At 50.6% G+C, this 22687-nt stretch overlaps 1 protein-coding gene across 2 annotated transcripts in view; it reads left to right on the top strand.

Moving 5' to 3' along the window:
* The window catches only part of mthfd1l (methylenetetrahydrofolate dehydrogenase (NADP+ dependent) 1 like), a 725847-nt gene that overhangs the window by 448131 nt on the left and 255029 nt on the right, over positions 1-22687 (top strand). For both annotated transcript variants that reach the window (XM_085981835.1, XM_085981834.1), the window contains exons 2-6: positions 8827-8911; positions 10702-10746; positions 17780-17833; positions 19376-19494; positions 20845-20945. In XM_085981835.1, the coding sequence (XP_085837961.1) occupies positions 8827-8911; positions 10702-10746; positions 17780-17833; positions 19376-19494; positions 20845-20945 (404 nt within the window). The remainder of the gene's footprint in view (positions 1-8826; positions 8912-10701; positions 10747-17779; positions 17834-19375; positions 19495-20844; positions 20946-22687) is intronic.

Here is a 22687-nt window from a genome sequence, read left to right as displayed (position 1 = left end):
AATGTCTTTAAATAAAGAGGAAGAATGAACGAACTTGTATCTCTATAGCGCCGACCTCGGGACGTCCCCAAACGCTTTACTCCCACTTTGCAGTGTAGTCACTGTTGTAATGAAGGAAACACGGTGGTCGGGAATTCCCAACCCCAGGGGCGGGTTGGGGGGGGAATCCCCGCCCAATTGTCGGGGTTCGCCCACTCCGCTCCCCCATCCTTGAGGTCGGGCATCGGAACCCCCCTCCCCCCCTCCCCCCTCAGGGTTGTGGATGGGACCTACCTGGTTCTGCAGCTTGCTCCCTGCCTGACAAATCCAAGCCTGTCAATCAGGCTGACTTCCGGGCGGGGAACCTGTGAATGACAAAAGACGCACACTGTGGAGTTAAATCTCCACAGCGTGCGGGGAGACCCAGACCTCCGGGTTTCCTGCACGCTACCGGGCACCCCCTCCTCCCCAACAAGCTCTGTGTTGGTAAGTAAAAATTCCCCCCATCGATTCCAAACATAGCGACAACTGCTGAGGTGGAAAAATAAAGGCCACAGATTGTTGAGTGCAGTTTCAGGCACCCCATTAAAGGAAGATATTTGAACCGAGGAAAGAACAGTTTGAAGATTGACTAGAATGGTACCAGGAAGGAGAGTTTAGAATTATAGGTGAATATTTGGGGCTTTTTCACTGGAACAGAGGAAGTTGTGGAGGATTCTACAAGAGTGGTTAAAAGTTATGAAAGCTTCCGAGAGGATAAATAGCGAAAGGTTATTTGCACATTGTTGGCAAATCAGTAACGAGGGGCGCAGGAAACTAAAGGGGGAGTTGAGAAAGAATGTTTCAATGCAGAGGGTCATTAGATCAGTGAATGCTGATCCACACAGGGCTGTTGAAGAAGAGACTAACATCATTTAAAAGAGAATTGGATAAGATTTGAAAAGGAAGAATGTAAAAGGATATAGGGGAATGGGATTAGATAGGGCCAGTTGAAGTGCTAGCGTGGGCAGAGGAGCGATGGGCTGAATGGCTTCCTGTGCTGTGATTTCTGTATATCTTCTAATTGCAACTTGTCTTTGGTTGTCCCAGATGACCTTAGTTCTCTTGTGGGAGACAGTTTCCCTCAGAACAGTATTGTTAAATCCCACGTACATGTGTTTACCCAGTCAGTGCGAGCGATTAATGCCGTTCTGACTGCTTGTTGGTCAGTGTGACGAATGCACTTGCTTCTTAGCCATTGATTGATGGGTAATAGCTGGATATGAGGTCAATCACAAATACTAACGACTGCAAACAGGAGCTTTTAATGGGACTTCTCTGCATATTCACAGTCTTATCAATAGAAAATCTTGCTTCTTTTCCTCTGCCAGTACAGCAGCTTTTACACGATTATATTGTCCGTGTGAAGCTGTTCCACTTCACACCAAAGTTGTAATCTACACTGGGAGTGAGCCCCATTCTGACTGCAGCGAAGAGGAGTGAAGGAGAAGTCTTGCTCTGCTTTGCTGCAGCGTTAGTTTGGGTCCCAACTCCAAATTCACACTACAGTGTTGCACTGTGTAACCGCTTTATACTTGCACTACAGTTGTGTAAATACAGTCTAAGATCACGGATGAAGGGAGTGCACTGAAAATTGATCCAAAAGAAAGTAATACAACTTCTCGCAAACGGCATGTAGTCGTTGATGTAATGTTTGTTTTTCTATATAGAGACTAGCTGAAGTGCCGGGCGGTGCCGAGGGTCTTTTGAGGGCATATTGTTGTTGGGAGAGAGAGAGCGCGACTGGGGGGGGGAAAGAGAGAGAGCGACTGGGGGGGGAAGAGAGAGAGAGAGCGACTGGGGGGGAAGAGAGAGAGAGAGCGACTGGGGGGGAAGAGAGAGAGAGCGACTGGGGGGGAAGAGAGAGAGAGAGAGAGCGACTGGGGGGGAAGAGAGAGAGAGAGCGACTGGGGGAGAAGAGAGAGAGAGAACGACTGGGGGGGGGAAGAGAGAGAGAGAGCGACTGGGGGGAAAGAGAGAGAGAGAGAGACGGGGGGAAGAGAGAGAGAGCGACTGGGGGGAAGAGAGCACGACGGGGGGAAGAGAGAGCGACGGGGGGAAGAGAGAGAGCGACGGGGGAAGAGAGAGAGCGACTGGGGGGGAAGAGAGAGAGCGACTGGGGGGGAAGAGAGAGAGCGACTGGGGGGGAAGAGAGAGAGCGACTGGGGGGGAAGAGAGAGAGCGACTGGGGGGAAGAGAGAGAGCGACTGGGGGGAAGAGAGAGAGCGACTGGGGGGGAAGAGAGAGCGACTGGGGGGGAAGAGAGAGAGCGACTGGGGGGGAAGAGAGAGAGCGACTGGGGGGGAAGAGAGAGAGCGACTGGGGGGGAAGAGAGAGAGCGACTGGGGGGGGAAGAGAGAGAGCGACTGGGGGGAAGAGAGAGAGCGACTGGGGGGAAGAGAGAGCGACGGGGGGAAGAGAGAGCGACTGGGGGGGAAGAGAGAGCGACGGGGGGAAGAGAGAGCGACTGGGGGGGAAGAGAGAGCGACTGGGGGGGAAGAGAGAGAGCGACTGGGGGGAAGAGAGAGAGCGACTGGGGGGAAGAGAGAGAGCGACTGGGGGGGAAGAGAGAGAGCGACTGGGGGGGAAGAGAGAGAGCGACTGGGGGGGAAGAGAGAGAGCGACTGGGGGGGAAGAGAGAGAACGACTGGGGGGGAAGAGAGAGAGCGACTGGGGGGGAAGAGAGAGAGCGACGGGGGGAAGAGAGCGAGCGACTGGGGGGGAAGAGAGAGAGCGACTGGGGGGGAAGAGAGAGAGCGACTGGGGGGGAAGAGAGAGAGCGACGGGGGGAAGAGAGAGAGCGACTGGGGGGGAAGAGAGAGAGCGACTGGGGGGGAAGAGAGAGAGCGACTGGGGGGGAAGAGAGAGAGCGACTGGGGGGGAAGAGAGAGAGCGACTGGGGGGGAAGAGAGAGAGCGACTGGGGGGGGAAGAGAGAGAGCGACTGGGGGGGAAGAGAGAGAGCGACTGGGGGGGAAGAGAGAGAGCGACGGGGGGAAGAGAGAGAGCGACGGGGGGAAGAGAGAGCGACGGGGGGAAGAGAGAGCGACTGGGGGGGAAGAGAGAGAGCGACTGGGGGGGAAGAGAGAGCGCGACTGGGGGGGAAGAGAGAGAGAGCGACGGGGGGGAAGAGAGAGAGAGCGACCGGGGGGAAGAGAGAGAGCGACGGGGGGGAAGAGAGAGCGCGACTGGGGGGGAAGAGAGAGAGCGACTGGGGGGGGAAGAGAGAGCGCGACTGGGGGGGAAGAGAGAGCGCGACTGGGGGGGGAGGAGAGAGCGACGGGGGGAAGAGAGGGAGCGACTGGGGGGGAAGAGAGAGAGCGACTGGGGGGGAAGAGAGAGCGACTGGGGGGAAGAGAGAGCGACGGGGGGAAGAGAGGGAGCGACTGGGGGGGAAGAGAGGGAGCGACGGGGGGAAGAGAGGGAGCGACTGGGGGGGAAGAGAGAGAGCGACTGGGGGGGAAGAGATGGAGCGACTGGGGGGGAAGAGAGAGAGCGACTGGGGGGGAAGAGAGAGAGCGACTGGGGGGGAAGAGAGAGAGCGACTGGGGGGGAAGAGAGAGAGCGACTGGGGGGGAAGAGAGAGCGCGACTGGGGGGAAAGAGAGAGCGACGGGGGGGGAAGAGAGAGAGCGACGGGGGGAAGAGAGAGAGCGGATGGGAAGGGGTGTGTGGGGTGGGGGGGGAGGGTGTGTGGGGTGGGGGGGAGGGGGTGTGAGGGGGGGAAGGGGGTGGGGGGAAGAGAGCGCGACTGGGGGGGGAGGAGAGAGCGACGGGGGGAAGAGAGGGAGCGACTGGGGGGGAAGAGAGGGAGCGATGGGGGGAAGAGAGAGAGCGACTGGGGGGGAAGAGAGAGAGCGACTGGGGGGGAAGAGAGAGAGCGACTGGGGGGGAAGAGAGAGAGCGACTGGGGGGGGAAGAGAGGGAGCGACTGGGGGGGAAGAGAGGGAGCGAAGGGGGGAAGAGAGGGAGCGACTGGGGGGGGAAGAGAGAGAGCGACTGGGGGGGAAGAGAGAGAGCGACTGGGGGGGAAGAGAGAGAGCGACTGGGGGGAAGAGAGAGAGCGACTGGGAGGGAAGAGAGAGCGACGGGGGGAAGAGAGAGCGACTGGGGGGGAAGAGAGAGCGACGGGGGGAAGAGAGAGCGACTGGGGGGGAAGAGAGAGAGCGACTGGGGGGGAAGAGAGAGAGCGACTGGGGGGAAGAGAGAGAGCGACTGGGGGGAAGAGAGAGAGCGACTGGGGGGGAAGAGAGAGAGCGACTGGGGGGGAAGAGAGAGAGCGACTGGGGGGGAAGAGAGAGAGCGACTGGGGGGGAAGAGAGAGAGCGACTGGGGGGGAAGAGAGAGAACGACTGGGGGGGAAGAGAGAGAGCGACTGGGGGGGAAGAGAGAGAGCGACGGGGGGAAGAGAGCGAGCGACTGGGGGGGAAGAGAGAGAGCGACTGGGGGGGAAGAGAGAGAGCGACGGGGGGAAGAGAGAGAGCGACTGGGGGGGAAGAGAGAGAGCGACTGGGGGGGAAGAGAGAGAGCGACTGGGGGGGAAGAGAGAGAGCGACTGGGGGGGAAGAGAGAGCGACTGGGGGGGAAGAGAGAGAGCGACTGGGGGGGAAGAGAGAGAGCGACTGGGGGGGAAGAGAGAGAGCGACTGGGGGGGAAGAGAGAGAGCGACGGGGGGAAGAGAGAGCGACGGGGGGAAGAGAGAGCGACTGGGGGGGAAGAGAGAGAGCGACTGGGGGGGAAGAGAGAGCGCGACTGGGGGGGAAGAGAGAGAGAGCGACGGGGGGGAAGAGAGAGAGAGCGACCGGGGGGAAGAGAGAGCGCGACTGGGGGGGAAGAGAGAGAGCGACTGGGGGGGGAAGAGAGAGCGCGACTGGGGGGGAAGAGAGAGCGCGACTGGGGGGGGAGGAGAGAGCGACGGGGGGAAGAGAGGGAGCGACTGGGGGGGAAGAGAGAGAGCGACTGGGGGGGAAGAGAGAGCGACTGGGGGGGAAGAGAGAGCGACGGGGGGAAGAGAGGGAGCGACTGGGGGGGAAGAGAGGGAGCGACGGGGGGAAGAGAGGGAGCGACTGGGGGGGAAGAGAGAGAGCGACTGGGGGGGAAGAGATGGAGCGACTGGGGGGGAAGAGAGAGAGCGACTGGGGGGGAAGAGAGAGAGCGACTGGGGGGGAAGAGAGAGAGCGACTGGGGGGGAAGAGAGAGCGCGACTGGGGGGAAAGAGAGAGCGACTGGGGGGGGAAGAGAGAGAGCGACGGGGGGAAGAGAGAGAGCGGATGGGAAGGGGGGAAGGGGTGTGTGGGGTGGGGGGGAGGGTGTGTGGGGTGGGGGGGAGGGGGTGTGAGGGGGGGAAGGGGGTGGGGGGAAGAGAGCGCGACTGGGGGGGGAGGAGAGAGCGACGGGGGGACGAGAGGGAGCGACTGGGGGGGAAGAGAGGGAGCGATGGGGGGAAGAGAGAGAGCGACTGGGGGGGAAGAGAGAGAGCGACTGGGGGGGAAGAGAGAGAGCGACTGGGGGGGAAGAGAGAGAGCGACTGGGGGGGGAAGAGAGGGAGCGACTGGGGGGGAAGAGAGGGAGCGAAGGGGGGAAGAGAGGGAGCGACTGGGGGGGAAGAGAGAGAGCGACTGGGGGGGAAGAGAGAGCGCGACTGGGGGGGAAGAGAGAGAGCGACGGGGGGAAGAGAGGGAGCGACTGGGGGGGAAGAGAGGGAGCGATGGGGGGAAGAGAGAGAGCGATTGGGGGGGAAGAGAGAGAGCGACTGGGGGGGAAGAGAGAGAGCGACTGGGGGGAAGAGAGAGAGCGACTGGGGGGGGAAGAGAGGGAGCGACTGGGGGGGAAGAGAGGGAGCGAAGGGGGGAAGAGAGGGAGCGACTGGGGGGGAAGAGAGAGAGCGACTGGGGGGGGGAAGAGAGAGCGCGACTGGGGGGGAAGAGAGAGCGACGGGGGGAAGAGAGAGAGCGGATGGGAAGGGGGGTGAGGGGGGAGGGGGTGTGAGGGGGGGAAGGGGGTTGGGGGGAAGGGGTGGGGGGGGAGGGGGTGTGGGGGGTGGAAAGGGAGGGGGAGATATACTTAAAGTACAGGAAACTTTGTGCTATCCGGCACCCACGGGACCGAGCTGCTGCCTTGCCTTAAAACTGCCCTACTCTCCAGAGTTAATGTTGAGAGATACGGAGATTCTTATCTCCGTATTTGACAACAAACACTGTTGCTTAGCAACAGCTTCGGGTGTGGCCCTAAAGCTCTGCAGCTGAAGCTGTTGCTATAGCTACAGACCTTGCACAGCTTGACTGTTCAAACAAAGGAAAATAAACAAACAAAATAAAAAACGGCTGCTGATTTTTGTGGTGGCTCCAGATTGCCGGATAGCTCACCTCTGGATAGCACAAAGTCTCCTGTACTTATAAAACATTTTTGGTCAATCTTTCTATAACATACACTTTACAACCTCACCAATCTTTTTATTAAAAAAGGGGTCCTCACCTCTCAGTGTTGTACCACAAACAATGGCCGCCGCTTGCTTTTCAGTTGGAAAGATTAGGCCCCGCCCACACAGTCGATTGCCTGTCTCGGTCACCAGGACCCGATTTGGAGCACACAAGCCCCACCCACTCTCTGTTCCTGTACTAAGATGGCCGCGCAGGCACTCTGTTACACACTGAATCAAAATGGCGTCGCACTGAAACTTTTTGCCCTCCTTGACAAAGATGGCTGCCGTTAATCTGGGGCTGTCAGCAGAAGAAATTTCCTCAGCTGCAAACACAGGATCTTCAGATTATTATTCGGGGCTTGCGACCTACCCCAGTTGCTTATGAAGCCTCCCCACCTACTGACCCTGGGAATGGAGCTGAGGCAGCACACCCTCTCTCCTCTGCCAGTGTTTGTCTCTGCCTAGGCCGGGAGCCTGTGTCTAGAGTTGCACTGCTGGCAGTTGGAGAAGCCTAGGCCCCGGGCCTGGAAAAACGGTGAAAGGTAGGAGAATTATAGAGGTTAGAGAAAAGATTTACAAATTAATTAACTTTTTTTAAAAACAATTTGTTTTTTAAAAGCAACTTTTTTTTTGCTGGAAATGTAGATTTGAAAAGAAACACGCAGAAAGCGGGAAAAAAATGAAAAGTTTAGAATCAAGATGGCGGCGACGCACCTCGGTTCAGAACGATAAGGCCCGCCCACACACGCACCGATTGGTCGACCGTCAGGTCACCAAAGCGTAGGATTGGTCAATCGTCCCGTCACTCGACTGTAGGAGGGCCCACCCGCACGCGCCAGGAACCCGGCGTACGATTGGTCGACCTCGAGGTCACTCTGTCGCTAATGAGCGGATAATGAGATGCTAATGAGCGGAATGTTGAACGTTTTTTGGATACCGCGGGCGCAATTTTTGTCCGGCCGAAACGTAAATATGCTTAGGACGGTTCTGGAATCGTCAGCTTTCTTTCGACGTAACGCACGTGTAGGTACGCTCTAACTTTCGAGTTAAATCAAGACAGACAGACAGACAGAAAGACAGACGGAATGACAGACAGAAGTATCCTTTTATATATATAGACTAGCTGAAGTGCCCGGCGGTGCCGAGGCTTTTTCGAGGGCATGTTGTTGGAAGAGAGAGAGAGAGCGACTGGGTTGGGGGGGGGGGTAGAAGAGAGAGAGAGAGAGCGCGACTTGGGGGGAAGAGAGAGAGTGACTGGGGGGAAGAGAGAGAGCGACTGGGGGGAAGAGAGAGAGCGACGGGGGAAGAGAGAGAGTGGGTGGGGGAAAGAGTGGGGGGGAAGGGAGGGCGGGGGGGAAGGGGAAGGGGGGGAAGGGAAGGGGCGGGGGGGGCCCAGGCCGAGAGCCCCGCTCTCCGAGCCCCGCCCCCCCCCCCCGGCCGAGAGCCCCGCTCTCCGAGCCCTGCCCCCCCCCCCCCCCCCCCCGGCCGAGCCCGATTGCGGCTCTGAGAGACGGCCGGCGGCCGAGCCCCGCCCCCCCCCCCCCCCCGCCGAGCGCGGAACAGAGACGCCGCGTCTCACCTGCTCCTGCTGCGCGCGCACCCTGACCCTCGTGGCTGACGCCATTGCCCTGGGTAACGTGACACGGCGGGGGTGGGGGAGTGAGGAGCTTAGCAGCAGCCCAGTTACCTAGCTCGGGCCTGGCTGGGCAAGAAAGGCCCAGGCTTTCAGCCCTAAGAAAAAAACGGGCAAAGGTAGGAAAAAGAATGTTCAGGTTAGATAAAATATTTACAAATGAGTGATTTATTTTAAAAGAATTTAATAAATTGAATTTTATTTTGCTGGAAATGTATATTTGAAAAGAAAGACGCAGAAAGCAGGAAAAAGAATGGAAGCAAGATGGCGGCGACTCACCTCGGTTCAGAACGATAAGGCCCGCCCACACACGCACCGATTGGTCGACCGTCAGGTCACCAAAGCGTAGGATTGGTCAATCGTCCCGTCACTCGACCGTAGGAGGGCCCGGCCGCACGCGGCAGCAAGCCGCCGTACGATTGGTCGACCTCGAGGTCACTCTGTCGCTAATGAGCGGATAATGAGATGCTAATGAGCGGAACGTTGAAGGTTTTTCGGATACCGTGGGCGCGATTTTAGCCCGGCCGAAACGTAAATACGCTTAAAACCGTCTCGGAAGCGTAAGCTTTCTTTGGAGGTAACGCGCGCGTAGGTACGTCCTGTAACTTTCGAGCGCATAGCCCGACAGACGCACAGGTGATGACAGACAGAATGACAGACAGACAGACAGATGTACCGATTTATATATATAGATAGATGATGATTTTCAATTACTGTTAAAACTAACTGAACATTTCTGTTGAATTCTCCCTCTAGGCAAATAATCCTGAATTGTAAAGCAGAGTTGGTTGCTTTGCAGAAATGTGAGCCTAGCTTTCATCCAGGACTGGCCATTGTACAGGTGGGATTTCAAGATGCATGAAAAAAAACTTGACTTTGTTAGGTTTCTTTTTGGTCGACAGTCAGAAAGTGGATTCAGTCCTTAACCTTTCCCGCCCTTTCCCTCCTGATGTGAATCCTTGTCTGAAAGAGTACTACAGATGTGTGGTGCAGGAGTCTCTGTTCTGTGCATGTTCTAGTTCCTTTGTCAATGGTGGTTTATTTCAGTCACTGAGACCCATGTCCTTGCTGACATTGAGCACCTGGCAGTATTTATTGATTCATTCTCGGGATGTGGACGTCACTGGCATTTATTGCCCATCCCTAGTTGCCCTTGAACAGGGGAGTTCTCCCCGGTGTCCTGGACAATATCCCTCAACCAACGCCACTAAAAACAGATTATCTGATCATTATCACAATGCTGTTTGTGGGAGCTTGCTGTGCACAAATTGGTTGCCACGTTTCCTATATTACAACAGTCACCACACTTCAAAAAGTACTCATTGGCTGTAAAGCGCTTTGGGACTTCCAGTGGTCGTGAAAGGTGCTATATAAATGCAAGTCTTTCTTTGACTGAGTGGCTTGTTAGGCCACTTCAGAGGCAGTTAAGAGTCAACTGTGTGGAACTTGAGTCGTATATCGGCCAGACTGGGTAAGGATGGCAGGTTTCCATCCCTAAAGTTCATCAGTGAACCAGCTGGGTTGTTACAACAATCCGACCGCTTCATGGTCACTTTTACTGATACCAGCTTTTTTTATTTCCATATTTTTTAACTGATTTTTAAACTCTCCAAGTGCCATGGTGGGATTACTAGTCCAGTAACATAACCACTACACTAAGGTGCTGGTGCCCCTGGGTGATAACCTGACAATATGAAAACAACCGAGGTGGTAGCCGATTAAAGCACTCTTTGGGTTCAGCTGAATCTGTTTCGGGGAAGATTTCAAGAGGGAAGCACCAGTTTGTGTGCCCTCATCCATTGAATGCAGTAACATTGATTTGATGGATATGGCTCCGATGGAGGCTGTTAACTCAATCATAAAGAAAGACTTGCATTTCTATAGCACCTTTCACAACCTCAGTATGTCCCAAAGTCCTTTACAGTCAATTAAGTACTTTTGAAGTGTAGTCACTGTCACAGCAATGAAATAACAACCAAATCATCTGTTTTAGTGATGTTGAAAGATAAATATTGGCCAGGACACCTGGAGAACTCACCTGCTGTTCGAAATAATGCCATGGGATCTTTTACATCCACCTGAGAGAGCAGACGGGGCCTCGGTTTAACATCTCATCCGAAAGACGGCGCCTCCGACAGTGCAGCACTCCCTCGGTACTGCACTGAAGTGTCAGCTTAGATTTTGGAGTAGGACTTGAACCCACTACCTTCTGACTCGGACGTGAGAGTGCTGCCCACTGAGCCATGGGTGACACATAAAGGTTCTGATGACATAAGTTTTCAGTATCATCAGGACACTGGGACTGAATGAATGACTGTCTGTCTCATCACTTTATCGTTGTTTACAACAGAGTCCGTGTAATATTCTTGGTCACTAAAGTTTTTATTTTCTGCAAGCATAGAAACGCAACTTTTATTGATTTAAATATTGGTGAGCCTGTGATTGATGTTCTGTGGTTTTGATTGATCGCCCCCCCCCCCCACCCCCCCATGCTCTGTAACCTTCAAGTAAAATTATGTTTGTGGTTTTGCCTTGCATGTTTTCTGAAAAGTGGTTCTGAAGTTAAAAGAAAGCATCCAAACTCCTAGTGTTCTTCTGGTTGTTTAAAGGATGATTATTTTCTCTTTTTAGGTCCGTGATGATGGTATGCTGGAGGTCAAGAAGATGGCAGAAGAGGTGAGTTTTCCTGCAGTGTTCAAAATGTAAATATTGGTACCTGAACTGTCGGTGTTAATCGTTTACACATATTTTTCACTTAGCTTAATTTTACCTGATTTCCCCTCCTCTCTGGGAATCAATGAATTATCTAATCAATACAGTTCTATCATAGACATACAGCACACAAGGAGGCCATTTGGTGAAAGAACTGTGCAGTAGTCCCACTCCCTGTCCTTTCCCCATAGCCGGGAACATGTTTCCTTTTCAGGTATTACCCAATGACCTTGTATAATTTACTGTTGAATCTCTTTCCACCACCTTTCAGGCAGTGCATTCCACATCATCCTTTCAGGCAGTGCATTCCACATCATCTTAACTCGCTGAGTAAAAATAGTTTTCCTCATCCTCCTGATTCATTTGTGAGTTGGAATTCTGACAATTTTCTGTTCCGACCTCTCTTTGAATCAAACGATTTCCATCTCTTGTGGCTAAAAGTGTCTTTCTCTTTCACAAAATTCAACTGCTGTACCCGTGGCTCTCCTAACCGTTGAAAAGTTTTAGAATGTTTCCATTTTTTCATCTGAAAAAATTTGAATTCATCGACTCCCAACTTCGCCGCCCCGACTGAAATCTCAGTTCGTGATCTCTGTTTGTGCCTTTGCCGCTGGGCTCGCCCTCGGTGAGTCCACTGGTCTGTGTGGGAGCACGTCCCTGGGCAGGCACTCTCTGCCTCCAGGGTCTCATAGATCAGTTGTCCAAAATATCAAAGCTGCAAAATGGGGCCTCTTTATTCCTATAGCCCAAGGCCCCTGTAGCGGCAGTCAGAGCTCCTCGCCCCGCTGGCACCCGCCCCTCAGCAGACAACCGCTTCTCCACCCAACTGCAGAGATCTTGCTGGAGGACTCCTTGCCAGACCTTGTGGAGTATTTTGCATGGATTCAAATGCCTCATGTAGGCGATCCTGCTCTGAGAACAATTTCCCTTTAATACGTGGGCCCTGTGCACTGGAGGAGATTGCATAGATAGGGAGGGGCGAGGCCGTGGAGAGATTTGAAAACAATGTTGAGAATTTTGAAATTGAGGCATTGCTTAACCGGGAGCCAATGTAGGTCAGCGAGCACATGGGTGAACGGGACTTGGTGCGAGTTTGGACACGGGGAGCCGAGCTTTGGATGATCTCAAGTTTAAGTAGGGTAGAACATGGGAGGCCAGCCAGGAGTGTGTTGGAATAGTCAAATCTAGAGGTAACAAAGGCATGGATGAGGGTTTCAGCATTGCATGAGCTGAGACAAGGGTGGAGACGGGTGATGTTACGGAGGTGGAAATAGGTGGTCTTAGTTATGCCGTGGATATATGGTCGGAAGCTCATTTCAGGGTCAAGTATAACACCAAGGTTGCAAACAGTGTGGTTCAGCCTCAGACAGATGTTAGGGAGAGGGATGGAGTCAGTGGCTAGGGAACAGAGTTCGTGGCAGGGACCGAAAACAATAGCTTCGGTCTTCCCAATATTTAATTGGAGAAAATTTCTCTGGATGTCGGACAAGCAGTCTGCCAATTTAGAGAGGTGGTGGTGAGGCAGAGCTGAGTGTCGTCAGCGTACATGTGGAAACTGACAGTGTTTTCAGATGATGTCGCCAAGGGGCAGCATGTAGATGAGAAGTAGGAGGGGGCCAAGGATAGATCCTTGGGGGACACCAGAGGTAACGATGTGGGATCGGAAGAGAAGCCGTTGCAGGTGATTCTCTGGCTACGATTAGATAGATGAGAATGGAACCAGGCGAGTGCAGTCCCACCCAGCTGGACAATGGTGGAGAGGTGAAATAACAACGGAAAACGCTGGAAAACTCAGCAGGCCAGGCAGCATCCGTGGAGAGAGAAACCGTTAACGTTTCAGGTCGAAGACCTTTTGTCAGAACTGGAAAAAAGCAGGAAAAGGAACAGATTTTAAAGAAAGTTAGGGGCTGGGAAATGGGGGAGGGGATGAAAGAACAAAAGGGAAGGTCTGTGATAGGATGGAAAGCAGGAGAAGTAAAGAGGCATTAAGAGATATTCAAGGCAAGAGGAGATGGTAATGGGACAGGTTAAGAAACAAAGGATGACTCTAGATGGAGTGTGAATTGCGCTGGCAGAATGAAAGACAGCTGCCATGTGGGAGGGAAGAAAAAAGAAGCACAAACAAAAAGTGTGGATAATAAAAAATATATATGTGATAGGGGCCGAGGTTATGATCTGAAATTGTTGAGTCCAGAGGGTGGAGAAGCATGGAGTGGTCAGCCGTGTCAAAGGCTGCAGACAAGTCCAGAAGGATGAGGTGGGATAGTTTATCTTTGTCACAGTCACAAAGGATGTCATTTGTGACTTTGATGAGAGCCGTTTTGGTACTGTGGCAGGAGCGGAAACCTGATTGGAGAGATTCAAACATAGATTTGTGAGAAAGATGGGTGTGGATTTGGGAGGTGCCAACATGTTCAAGGACTTTGGAGAGGAAAGGGAGGTTGGAGATGGGGCAGTAGTTTGCAAGGATGGAGGAGTCGGGTTGGTTTTTTTAAGGAGAGGGATACAGTACTCGAGGAGAGAGAACTGTTAACAATGTCAGCTAACATGGGAGCCAGAAAAGGAACTTGGGTGGTCAGCAGTTTGGTGGGAATAGGGTCGAGGGAGCAGGAGGTGGGTCTCATGGACAAGATGAGTGTGGAGAGGTCATGAGGGAAGATCAGAGAGAAACTGGAGAAAGATGTGATTTCAGGGCTAGGACAGCGGGGAACCTTGGAGGAAGTTTGACTCAGTGGTCTAGGGGAAGGAAGGGAAATGGCAGAGGCAGCTGAATGGATGGTCTTAATCTTAGAGACAAAGAAGTCCATGAGCTCCTCACACTTGTTGTCGAAGGTGGGGGAGAGGGGTTTAAGAGGAAGGTTAGCAGTGGAGAATAGAAGCTGGGGTTTATCTTTGCAACCCAGAATGATTCCGGAATAGTGAGCAATTTTGGCAGACGAAAGCAGGACCCGATAATGCTTTATGTGGTCCAGCCAGATCTGGCAGTGAATGGCAAAACCAGTTGTCCACCATATCTGTTCAAGTCTGCGTCCCTTGGACTTAAGGGAGCAAAGGTGAGGGCCATACCGAGGGAGCGGCCAGGGTAAGAGAGAGTAATTGTTTTAATAGGGATTAGGGCATCAAAGGTGGTGGTGAGGGTGTGGTTGAGCAGATCGGTAGCTGCAGAAATGTCATGGTGAATGGAGGGCCAAAGGCTGGACAGTTGGGATTTCGTAAGTGCAGTTGTAAGAGAGTTTTTTTCCAGGGGCAGACACAGAAGGAAGTAGGGTTGGGGAGGAAGGGGGATATGGGTGGAGAGCGATGCGAGGAAGTGGTCAGAGATGGCCTTATCTGCGATTGACACGATGGGAGCAACGAGGCCACGAGAGATGGCAAGGTTGAGGAGGTGGCCGTGAATAGGGGTTGGAGAGCTTACATGGAGGGAGAGATTAAGGGAGGATAGGAGGCTAGTGAACTCAGCAAAGAGAGCATGATGAATTGAGATGGAGGTTGAAATCACCGAGTATGAGAAGTCATTCGGTGCAGAGGCTGAAGGAGGAAAGCAGTGAAGATATCTCGGTAATAAAATTTTTATGGTACTTGGGTGGTCCTTAGATTGCAGTATATGGTGGTTTTGAGGTTCAGTGCCAGCCTGTGTATCAGTGACTGAATAGAGGGGCAAGACACAACATAGACATGATTGTACTTGCCTTGAGTGAGGAGTTTTTGGGCTTCACCCTCCCCTACTCCCTCACTGCTAATGTCCACGTTGGCTGCCTCCATTTGAAACCTCTTCCATTTCTGCTCTGCTCCGCTCCCTTTTATTATCAGACATCCTGTCCTGCCAGCAGAATTTTAAAAAGTACTTCGCAGGGATATTCGTTTTTGATTTCCAGATTTTATAAAGTGAACTCGAATTCTCAAACTGCTGCATGGGATTTGAAGTCGCGTTCTCTGGATTACTAGTCCAGTGAAATAACCACTACACCACAAATAAGTAGTCTTAAGATTTTGCAAGTTTAGGCAGCCTTTCACGACCTCTGGACGTCCCAAAGCGCTTCACAGCCAATGAAATACATTTGTAGTGTAGTCAATGCTATAATGTAGGAAACGCGACAGCCAATTGGCGCACAGCAAGATCCCACACGCAGCAAGGAGATAAATAACCCGATCCAGAGAGGTTTAGATGGGGAGTTCGAGGATGTAGGACTGAGGCAGCTGATGTGACTGGGTGAAGGGTGGGCTGATGCAGAGAAGGTTGGGATTTGAAGGAATGGGTGTATTGGCGGGCGGGTGGAGAATGGAGGGCTGGGAGTGATAGCAGAAATGGGGCAAGGCCGTGGAGTGATTTGCAGATGAGGATTCATTCACTTACAAAGAGCTGAAGGACTTTCTTTACGTTAAAAGGAGGTTTATAAATGTATGTTAATGTGCTTATTCTACTGTGTGCTGTTAAACATAAATACACAGAATTTACAATATGGAAACCGGCCATTCGGCCCAACCAGTCCATGTTGGCATTTACCCGCCACGTGAGCAAATAATCCGAATCACACTTACCCGCTCTGTTCCCATATCCCTTCATCCCCTTTTCCTTCATCCGCCTAGCACTCTAACCTTGATTGTTGACATAGTTTCTGCCTCAAACTCTTAACACTGGAAGTGAATTCCACAGCCTCACAACCTAGTGTGTGAAGAAGTTTATCATGCCCTCTGTTCTAAATCTTACAATTAATCTTGTATCTATGGCCCCTCGTCCTTCACCTACTGAAACGGTCTGCTTCTGTCTACTCTGTCCCATCCTTTCATAATTTTAACTTCTGTCATATCGCCCTGTAAACTGCATTGATCTAATGAAAAAGGATCCAAATTTTCAAGAAGTCATACTGTGCAGATGTTAAAAATAAGTAGGTTAGTGTCTGTGTAGAAGTAGCCCACAAGAGGATGTAGCGCAAGTGTGTTGGGTATTTGTACGTGATCCTTGATCAGAAGTTCTATCTTCATGTGTTGTGGGCTGCAACGGGGGAAACTCTGATCTAGACTTGTCTTTTCACCAGCCACTAGATGGCATGAACAGATTTGAAGTCCCGGGACTTGGTGAGTTACAAGTGACCATAATACAATTTAAGATCAATTTAAATTTAAGATCGTTTGGAAATCGGTGCTGGGACAGAAGTATCTGATTTTTGGGGAAGGCAAACTTTGGTGGGATGAGAGAAATAAAACTGAGGCGTTGCGCTGGGACAGAATAATCAGGTCAGTGGTTGAGGAAGAATGGAAACCTTATAAAACCATAACATAAATATGCAAGACAAGTGTATAATGGAGAGAAATAAGTCAATGAGCAATCTCCAAAATGGGTGAGTGAGAAATTACAATGGAGACAAGGCAGAAAATCAACAGTGAAAAGAGAAACAGGATTCATTGGAAGAAATGCAGGAAAATGTTGAGACAAATTAAAGGTCTTGAGATCAGTGTTCCCTTTAATTTTTTTGTGTGCGCGGCCCCTTTAACGGGCTGAGCAGCCCATTCAAATTCCCTCTACCACTTTGGTAGAAAAAACAGAAAGGCAGAGTATTTCCTAAATGGTGAAAGATTGGGGAATGCAGATGCTCAAAGGGACCTGGGAGTCCTTGTACATGAGTCACTGAAAGTGAATGTGCAGGTGCAGCAAGCCATTAGGAAGGCAAATGGTATGCTGGCCTTCATTACAAGAGGATTTGAGTACAGGAGTAAAGAAGTCTTACTCCAATTATATAGGGCCTTGGTGAGACCATACCTGGAGTACTGTGTACAATTTTGGTCTCCTTACCTAAGGAAGGATATACTTGCCATAGAGGGAGTGCAACGAAGGTTCATGAGATTGATTCCTGGGATGGCAGGACTGTCGTATGAGAAGAGATTAAGTAAACTAAGCCTGTATTCTCTTGCATTCAGAAGAATGAGAGGGGATCTCATTGAAGCATACAAAATTATTACAGGGCTTGATAGGATGGATGCTGGGAGAATGTTTTCCTTAGCTGGGGAGTCTAGAACCAGGGGCCACAGCCTCAGGATAAAGGGTAGGCCATTCAGGACTGAGATGAGGAGAAATTTCTTCACACAGGGTGGTGAATCTTTGGAATTCTCTACCCCAAAGGGCTGTGGAGGCTCAGTCATTGGGTATATTCACAACAGAAGTCGATAGATTTCTGACTAGTAAGGGCATCAAGGGATATGGTGATAGGGCCGATGAATGGAGTTGAGGCAGAAGATCAGCCATGATCTCATTGAATGGCGGAGCAGGCTCGAAGAGCTGAATGATGGTCTCTTGTTCCTGTAACTCTGGTCAACATCTTTAACAGTGTCAATGATGCAGTGAAGAGCAACAAGTGTAAAGCAGATAAGTGATTCGGAAAGCTGTATACAGGGAAGAAAGACTTGCATTTCTACAGTGCCTTTCAACCTCAATGTCCCAAAGTATTTTATAGCCAATGAAGTACTTTTTGAAATGTAGCCCCTGTTGTGATGTCGGAAATGCATCGGATTTACGTCCAGCAAGCTCCCACAAACAGCAAATGAGATAATGACCTGATAATCATTTTTTTAGTGATGTTGGTTGAGGCATAAATATTGGCCAGGACACCGGGGAGAACCCTCCTGCTCTTCGAAATAGTGCCATGGGATCTTTTGCACCCACCCGAGAGGGTAGACAGGGCTTCGGTTCAACGTCTCATTCAGAAGACGGCACCACCGACAGTGCAGTTCTGAGGGAGTGCTGCACTTTATTTTGTGCTCAAGTCTTGAGTGGGGCTCGAACCCATGGCTTTCTGACCACATGCGAGAGTGCTACTACTGAGCCATGGCTGACCTTTGGCCTAAGACTAAGGGGATAACTTCATAAGCTATATGAAGTATTAATTCTTCTTTTGGGGAAAAAAAACTACCAAAGGACTACATTAAAGGCGCTATATAAATGCATGTTGTTTATTTGATGAATGTTCTAATGTCTTAAGATCTCTCGTATTTTTTTCCTTAGGTTGGGTTACATGTTATTGATATCTGTCTGCCAGAAGGAACTGCTATAGAGGAGGTAACTGAGTTTTCTGACAATCCTTGTTTTTATGTGCTGATTTAAGCCAACTTAACTTTTTAGAGTGTATTATCACACACATCTGAAAATCCAGTTGGGTGTAAAATGGGCGGCTGATTCGCTATCGCCCATTTATCAGCTGGTAATAAAAGGTAAATTTACCCCTATTCTCATGCCAGCCTTGTGCTGGTTACATAGAATTTACAGCACAGAAACAGGCCATTCAGCCCAGCAGGTCCATGCCAGTGTTTATGCTCCACACAAATCTCCTCCCACCTAAATTCATCTCATCCTATCAGCATATCCTTCTATTCCTTTCTCCCTCATGTACTTATCTACCTCCTTGTGGTAGTGAGTTCCACTTCCTCACCACTCTGAATGTAGAAGGTTCTCCTAGTTCTGGACAAGAGGAAACATCCTTTCTACGTCTACCCTATCGATCCCGTTCATAATTTTAAAGACTTCTATCGGGTCACCTCTCAGTCTTTTCCTTTCTAGAGAAAAGAGCCCCAACTGGTTCAGTCTTTCCTGATTGTTATAACCTCTCAGTTCTGGCTTCATCCATGTAAATCTTTTTTGTGCTTTCTCTAGTACCTCTATAACCTTTTTATAATACGGAGACCAGAACTGTGCACAGTACTCCAAGTGTGGGTTAACCAAGCTTCTATACAAGTTTAACATAACTTCTCTGATTTTGAATTCTATTCCTCTAGAATCGTCGAAAAGCTACTTTGTAAAGTTGCTTTTTGAATTGGAGATTACCGACTACAAACGTTTTAGAAACAAAGACTCGACCGATGTTCCCTCTGATTTTTTTTTAGGCCTGCACGGCCCCTTTAACGGACTGTGCGGGCCATTCAAAATTCCTCGTGCAGTTTTTCTATTTAAAAGCCGGCTCACCAGCTGCGCGGGACCTACAGAGAGCTGCATGGCTTAAAGGGAACATTGCACTCGACTATTCCAACGCTCTCTTGGCCGGCCTCCCACCTTCCACCCTGCATAAACTTGAGCTCATCCAAAACTTTGCTGCCTGTATCCAAACTCGCTCCAAGTCCCGTTCACCCATCACCCCTGTGCCTGCTGACCTACATTGGCTCCCGGTCTGCCAATGCCTCGATTTAAAAAAAAAAAAAAAAAAAAAAAAAAAAAAAAAATTCTCAACCTCGTGTTCAAATCCCTCCATGGCCTCATCCCTCCCGAGCTCTGTAACCTATAGCCCTACAACCCTCGAACTCTGTTCCTCCAACTCTGTCCTCTTGGACACCCCCACTTCCTTTGCCCCACCATTGGCAACTGTACCATCAGTTGCCTCGGCCCTAAGCTGTGGCATTCCCTCTGTAAACCTCTCTGCCTCCTTTAAGACACTCCTTAAAACCTACTTCTTTGACCAAGCTTTTGCCCACCTGTTCTAATATCTCCTTATGCGGCTTGGTGCCAGATTTTGTCTGATAACGCTCCTGTGAAGTGCCTTGGGATGTTTTACTACGTTAAATGTGTTATATAAATGCAAGTTGTAATTATATATTTTCTTTGGTGGTTTAGGTTGTAGATGAGATCGCAAAGCTAAATGAAAACCCTAAAATCCGCGGCTTGGTTCTTCCCCGCAGTCTTGTGAGCGACGCAGCGATTAATGCCATGATTCCCGAGAAGGATGTCGATGGGTAAGTGTTCTCTCTCTCCTTCAGCAGACAAGCCTTCTCCACCAGCATCTGCTAGTGCCTGGCGAGACCCTAACGTTCGCTGGGAGAGGCAAGGCCACGGTGGAAGGGGAGCGAAATTTAAACGCAAGTATGAATGTTAAATTACAGAGCGTGGGGCTTCGATGGCTGAAGACATGGCCGCCAATGGTGGGAGAAGGGAGTGGGAAATGGACGAGGTCAGAACTGGAGGAATGCCGATATCGCGGAGGGTTGTAGGACTGAAGGAGGTTAAAGATTGGGAGGAGCGTGGCCTTGAATACAAGGATGAGTATTTTAAAATCGAGGCATTGGTGGATTGAGAGCCAGGGTAGGTCAGCTCGCACAGGGGTGATGGGTGAACGGGCCTTGGTGCGATTTAGGATACAGGCAGCAGAGTTTTGGATAAGCTGAAGGTTACGGAGGATGGAAGGCTGGCAGCGGGAGCTTTGGGAGTAATGGGGTCTGGAGATGACGAAGGCTTGCACGTTACACTCATGAAAGTTCACAATCTCATAGTCGGGGGACAATGCTGACTTTTAAAAATTCATTCTCAGGATATGGGCGATGCTGGCTAGGCCAGCATTTATTGCCCATCCCTTGTTGCCCTGAGAAGGTGGTGGTGGGCCACCATCTTGAACCACTGCAGTCTGTGTCATGAAGGTACTCCCACAGTGCTTTTTGCGTCAGGATTTCCAGGATATTGACACAGCGACGATAAACGAACAGGAACTGGGAGGTGGTGGTGTCCCTATGTGCCTGCTGCTTTTGTCCTTCTAGGTCTTGGAGGTCACAGTGGAGGGAGGTGTTGTCGAAGAAGCCTTGGTGAGTTGCTGCAGTGCATCATGTAACTAATACACACTGCAGTCATGGTGCGCTGGTGGTGGAGGGAGTGAATGTTTGAGCTGGTGGATTGGCTGCCGATTAAGTGGACTGCCTTGTCCTGGATGGTGTCAAGCTCTTGAGTGTTGTTGCAGCTGCACCCATCCAGGCAAGCGGAGAGTATTCCATCACACTCCTGACTTGTGCCTTGTAGACAGGCGTTGGGGAGTCAGGAGGTGAGTCACTCTACGCAGAATACCCAGCCTCTGACCTGCTCTTGTAACCACAGTATTTATGTGGCTGGTCAAGTTGAGTTTCTGGTTGTGGTGACCCCACCCCCCCACAGGATGTTGATAATGGGGGATTTGGCAATGGTGATGCCACTGAATGTCAAGGGGAGGCGGTTAGACTCTTGTTGGATATAGTAATGGGTTCACTGTAGCAGCTGACTACTAACAGATCTCTGGTTTGTAATTTATTTTAAAAAATTAATTTGTTCATTTTCCCCCCCAGAATCACTGACGTTAATTTAGGAAGATTGGTCCGTGGGAATTTGAGTGAGTGCTTTGTGCCCCCGGCAGCGAGTGCAGTGATGGAACTACTGGAGCAAGCGGGTGAGAACTGCAGGCAGAGTGCTGGGATCTTCCCACTCCTTAAAGAGGCTAGTGGTCTCCGTCATCCCAGCTTGCTCAACACTAGCACAAAACCATTGCGAAGAATTCTGTTTCGGTTTATCAAGTTTTGTCTCTCAATGTTTTGAGTACTAACTGTTGACTTGTTACTGTGGGGGTTGAGGTGGAGCGCTCGTTAGAACTTGCCTTTATACTGCTGCTTGGTTAAATCAGATTCTGGGTATCCTGTATCATTGTGCTGGCTTCCAGCTTCTGTATAGAATCGAATCATACAGCATAGCAGGAGGCCATTCGGCCCATCTTGCCTGTGAAAGAGCTATCCAATTTGTCCGACTCACCAACTCTTTTCCCATAGCCCTGCAAATTTTTCCTTTTCAAGTATGCAATTTGTATTTATATAGCGTCTTTAACATAGTAAAACGTTCCAAGGCACTTAACCGGAGTTATCAGACAAAATTTGACACCGAGCCACATAGAGATATTAGGGCAGGTGACCAAAAGCGTGGTGAAAGAGGTAGGTTTTAAGGAGTGTCTTAAAGGAGGGGGGGGGGGGGAGGAGAGGTTGGAAGGGGGTGGGTGGGAGAGGTGGAGTTCAAGAGCTTGGAGCCTAGGCAGCTGAAGGCACAGCCACCAATAGTGGAATGATGAAAATCGGGGATGTGCAAGAGACCAGAATTTGAGGCGTGCAGAAATCTTGGAGGGCTTTTTGAAAGTTCCTATTGAATCTGTTTGCTCCCCCCTTTCAGGCGGTGCATTCCAGATCATCATAACTTGCTGCATAAAAAAAATTGGGTTCTTTTGCCAAATATCTTAAATCTGTGTCCTCTGTTTACCGATCCTCCTGCTATTGGAAACCATTTCTCCCGATCTACTTGATTAAAACCCTTCATGGTTTTGAATACCCCTGTTAAATCTTCTCTGAACCTTCAATGCTTTAAGGAGAACAATCCTAGCTTCTCCAGTCTCTCCACATAACTGAAGTCCCTCATCTCTGGTACCATTCTGGTAAATCTATTCTGCACCCTCTCAAAGTCTCCGACTTGGACACAATACTCTAGCTGAGGTCTAATCAGTAATTTATAAATGTTTAGCACAAGATCCTTTGTTTTTGTCCTCTTGTGTAATAGTTTTACCCACACTATATACGTGAAAAGGAAAAATTTGCAGGACTATGGGGAAAGAGCAGGGCAGTGGGACTATTGGATCGCTCTTTCAAAGAGCTGGCACAGTCACGATGGGCTGATTGGCCTCCTTCTGTGCTGTATGTTTCTAACAAAGTCATACTCAGTTTTGCTGCATCATGGAAATATGTGAACTCCAAGGTTTTTTTCGTATATTATATTTTTACAGTGGATTTCACCCCCCCCCCCCCCCCCTTGCACCTAGTCCCTTTTTCTTTTTCCTGCAGCCGTGAAGTTGGTGCACAGGCTGTGGTTAATGCCCCCTGTAGCTGCCTGGCCGGAGGTACCAGACACTGCCTGGGAGTCCCATCCCCCTCTTCTGGGAGCTGCCTTAGCCTCTTGAGTGGAGCAGCAATCACACCTGCACCTTGTCCTGATCGATGGTGACTTTGCCTTGCATTGATCTGAGAATGAAAATTCATGATGATCCATTTTGTTTTGTAGTGTAAATAATTCATTCATTTTTCTCCTCATGGAACCAAAGTTGAAAGAAAGAAAGGACTTGCATTTCTATAGCGCCTTTCACAACCTCTGGTATCCCAA

The sequence above is a fragment of the Somniosus microcephalus genome, chromosome 3 (assembly GCF_052327205.1).
Source record: "Somniosus microcephalus isolate GS21.2 chromosome 3, FLI_Smic_1.0, whole genome shotgun sequence".
Lineage (NCBI taxonomy): Eukaryota > Metazoa > Chordata > Chondrichthyes > Squaliformes > Somniosidae > Somniosus > Somniosus microcephalus.
This window is presented reverse-complemented; position numbering and strand designations above follow the sequence as displayed.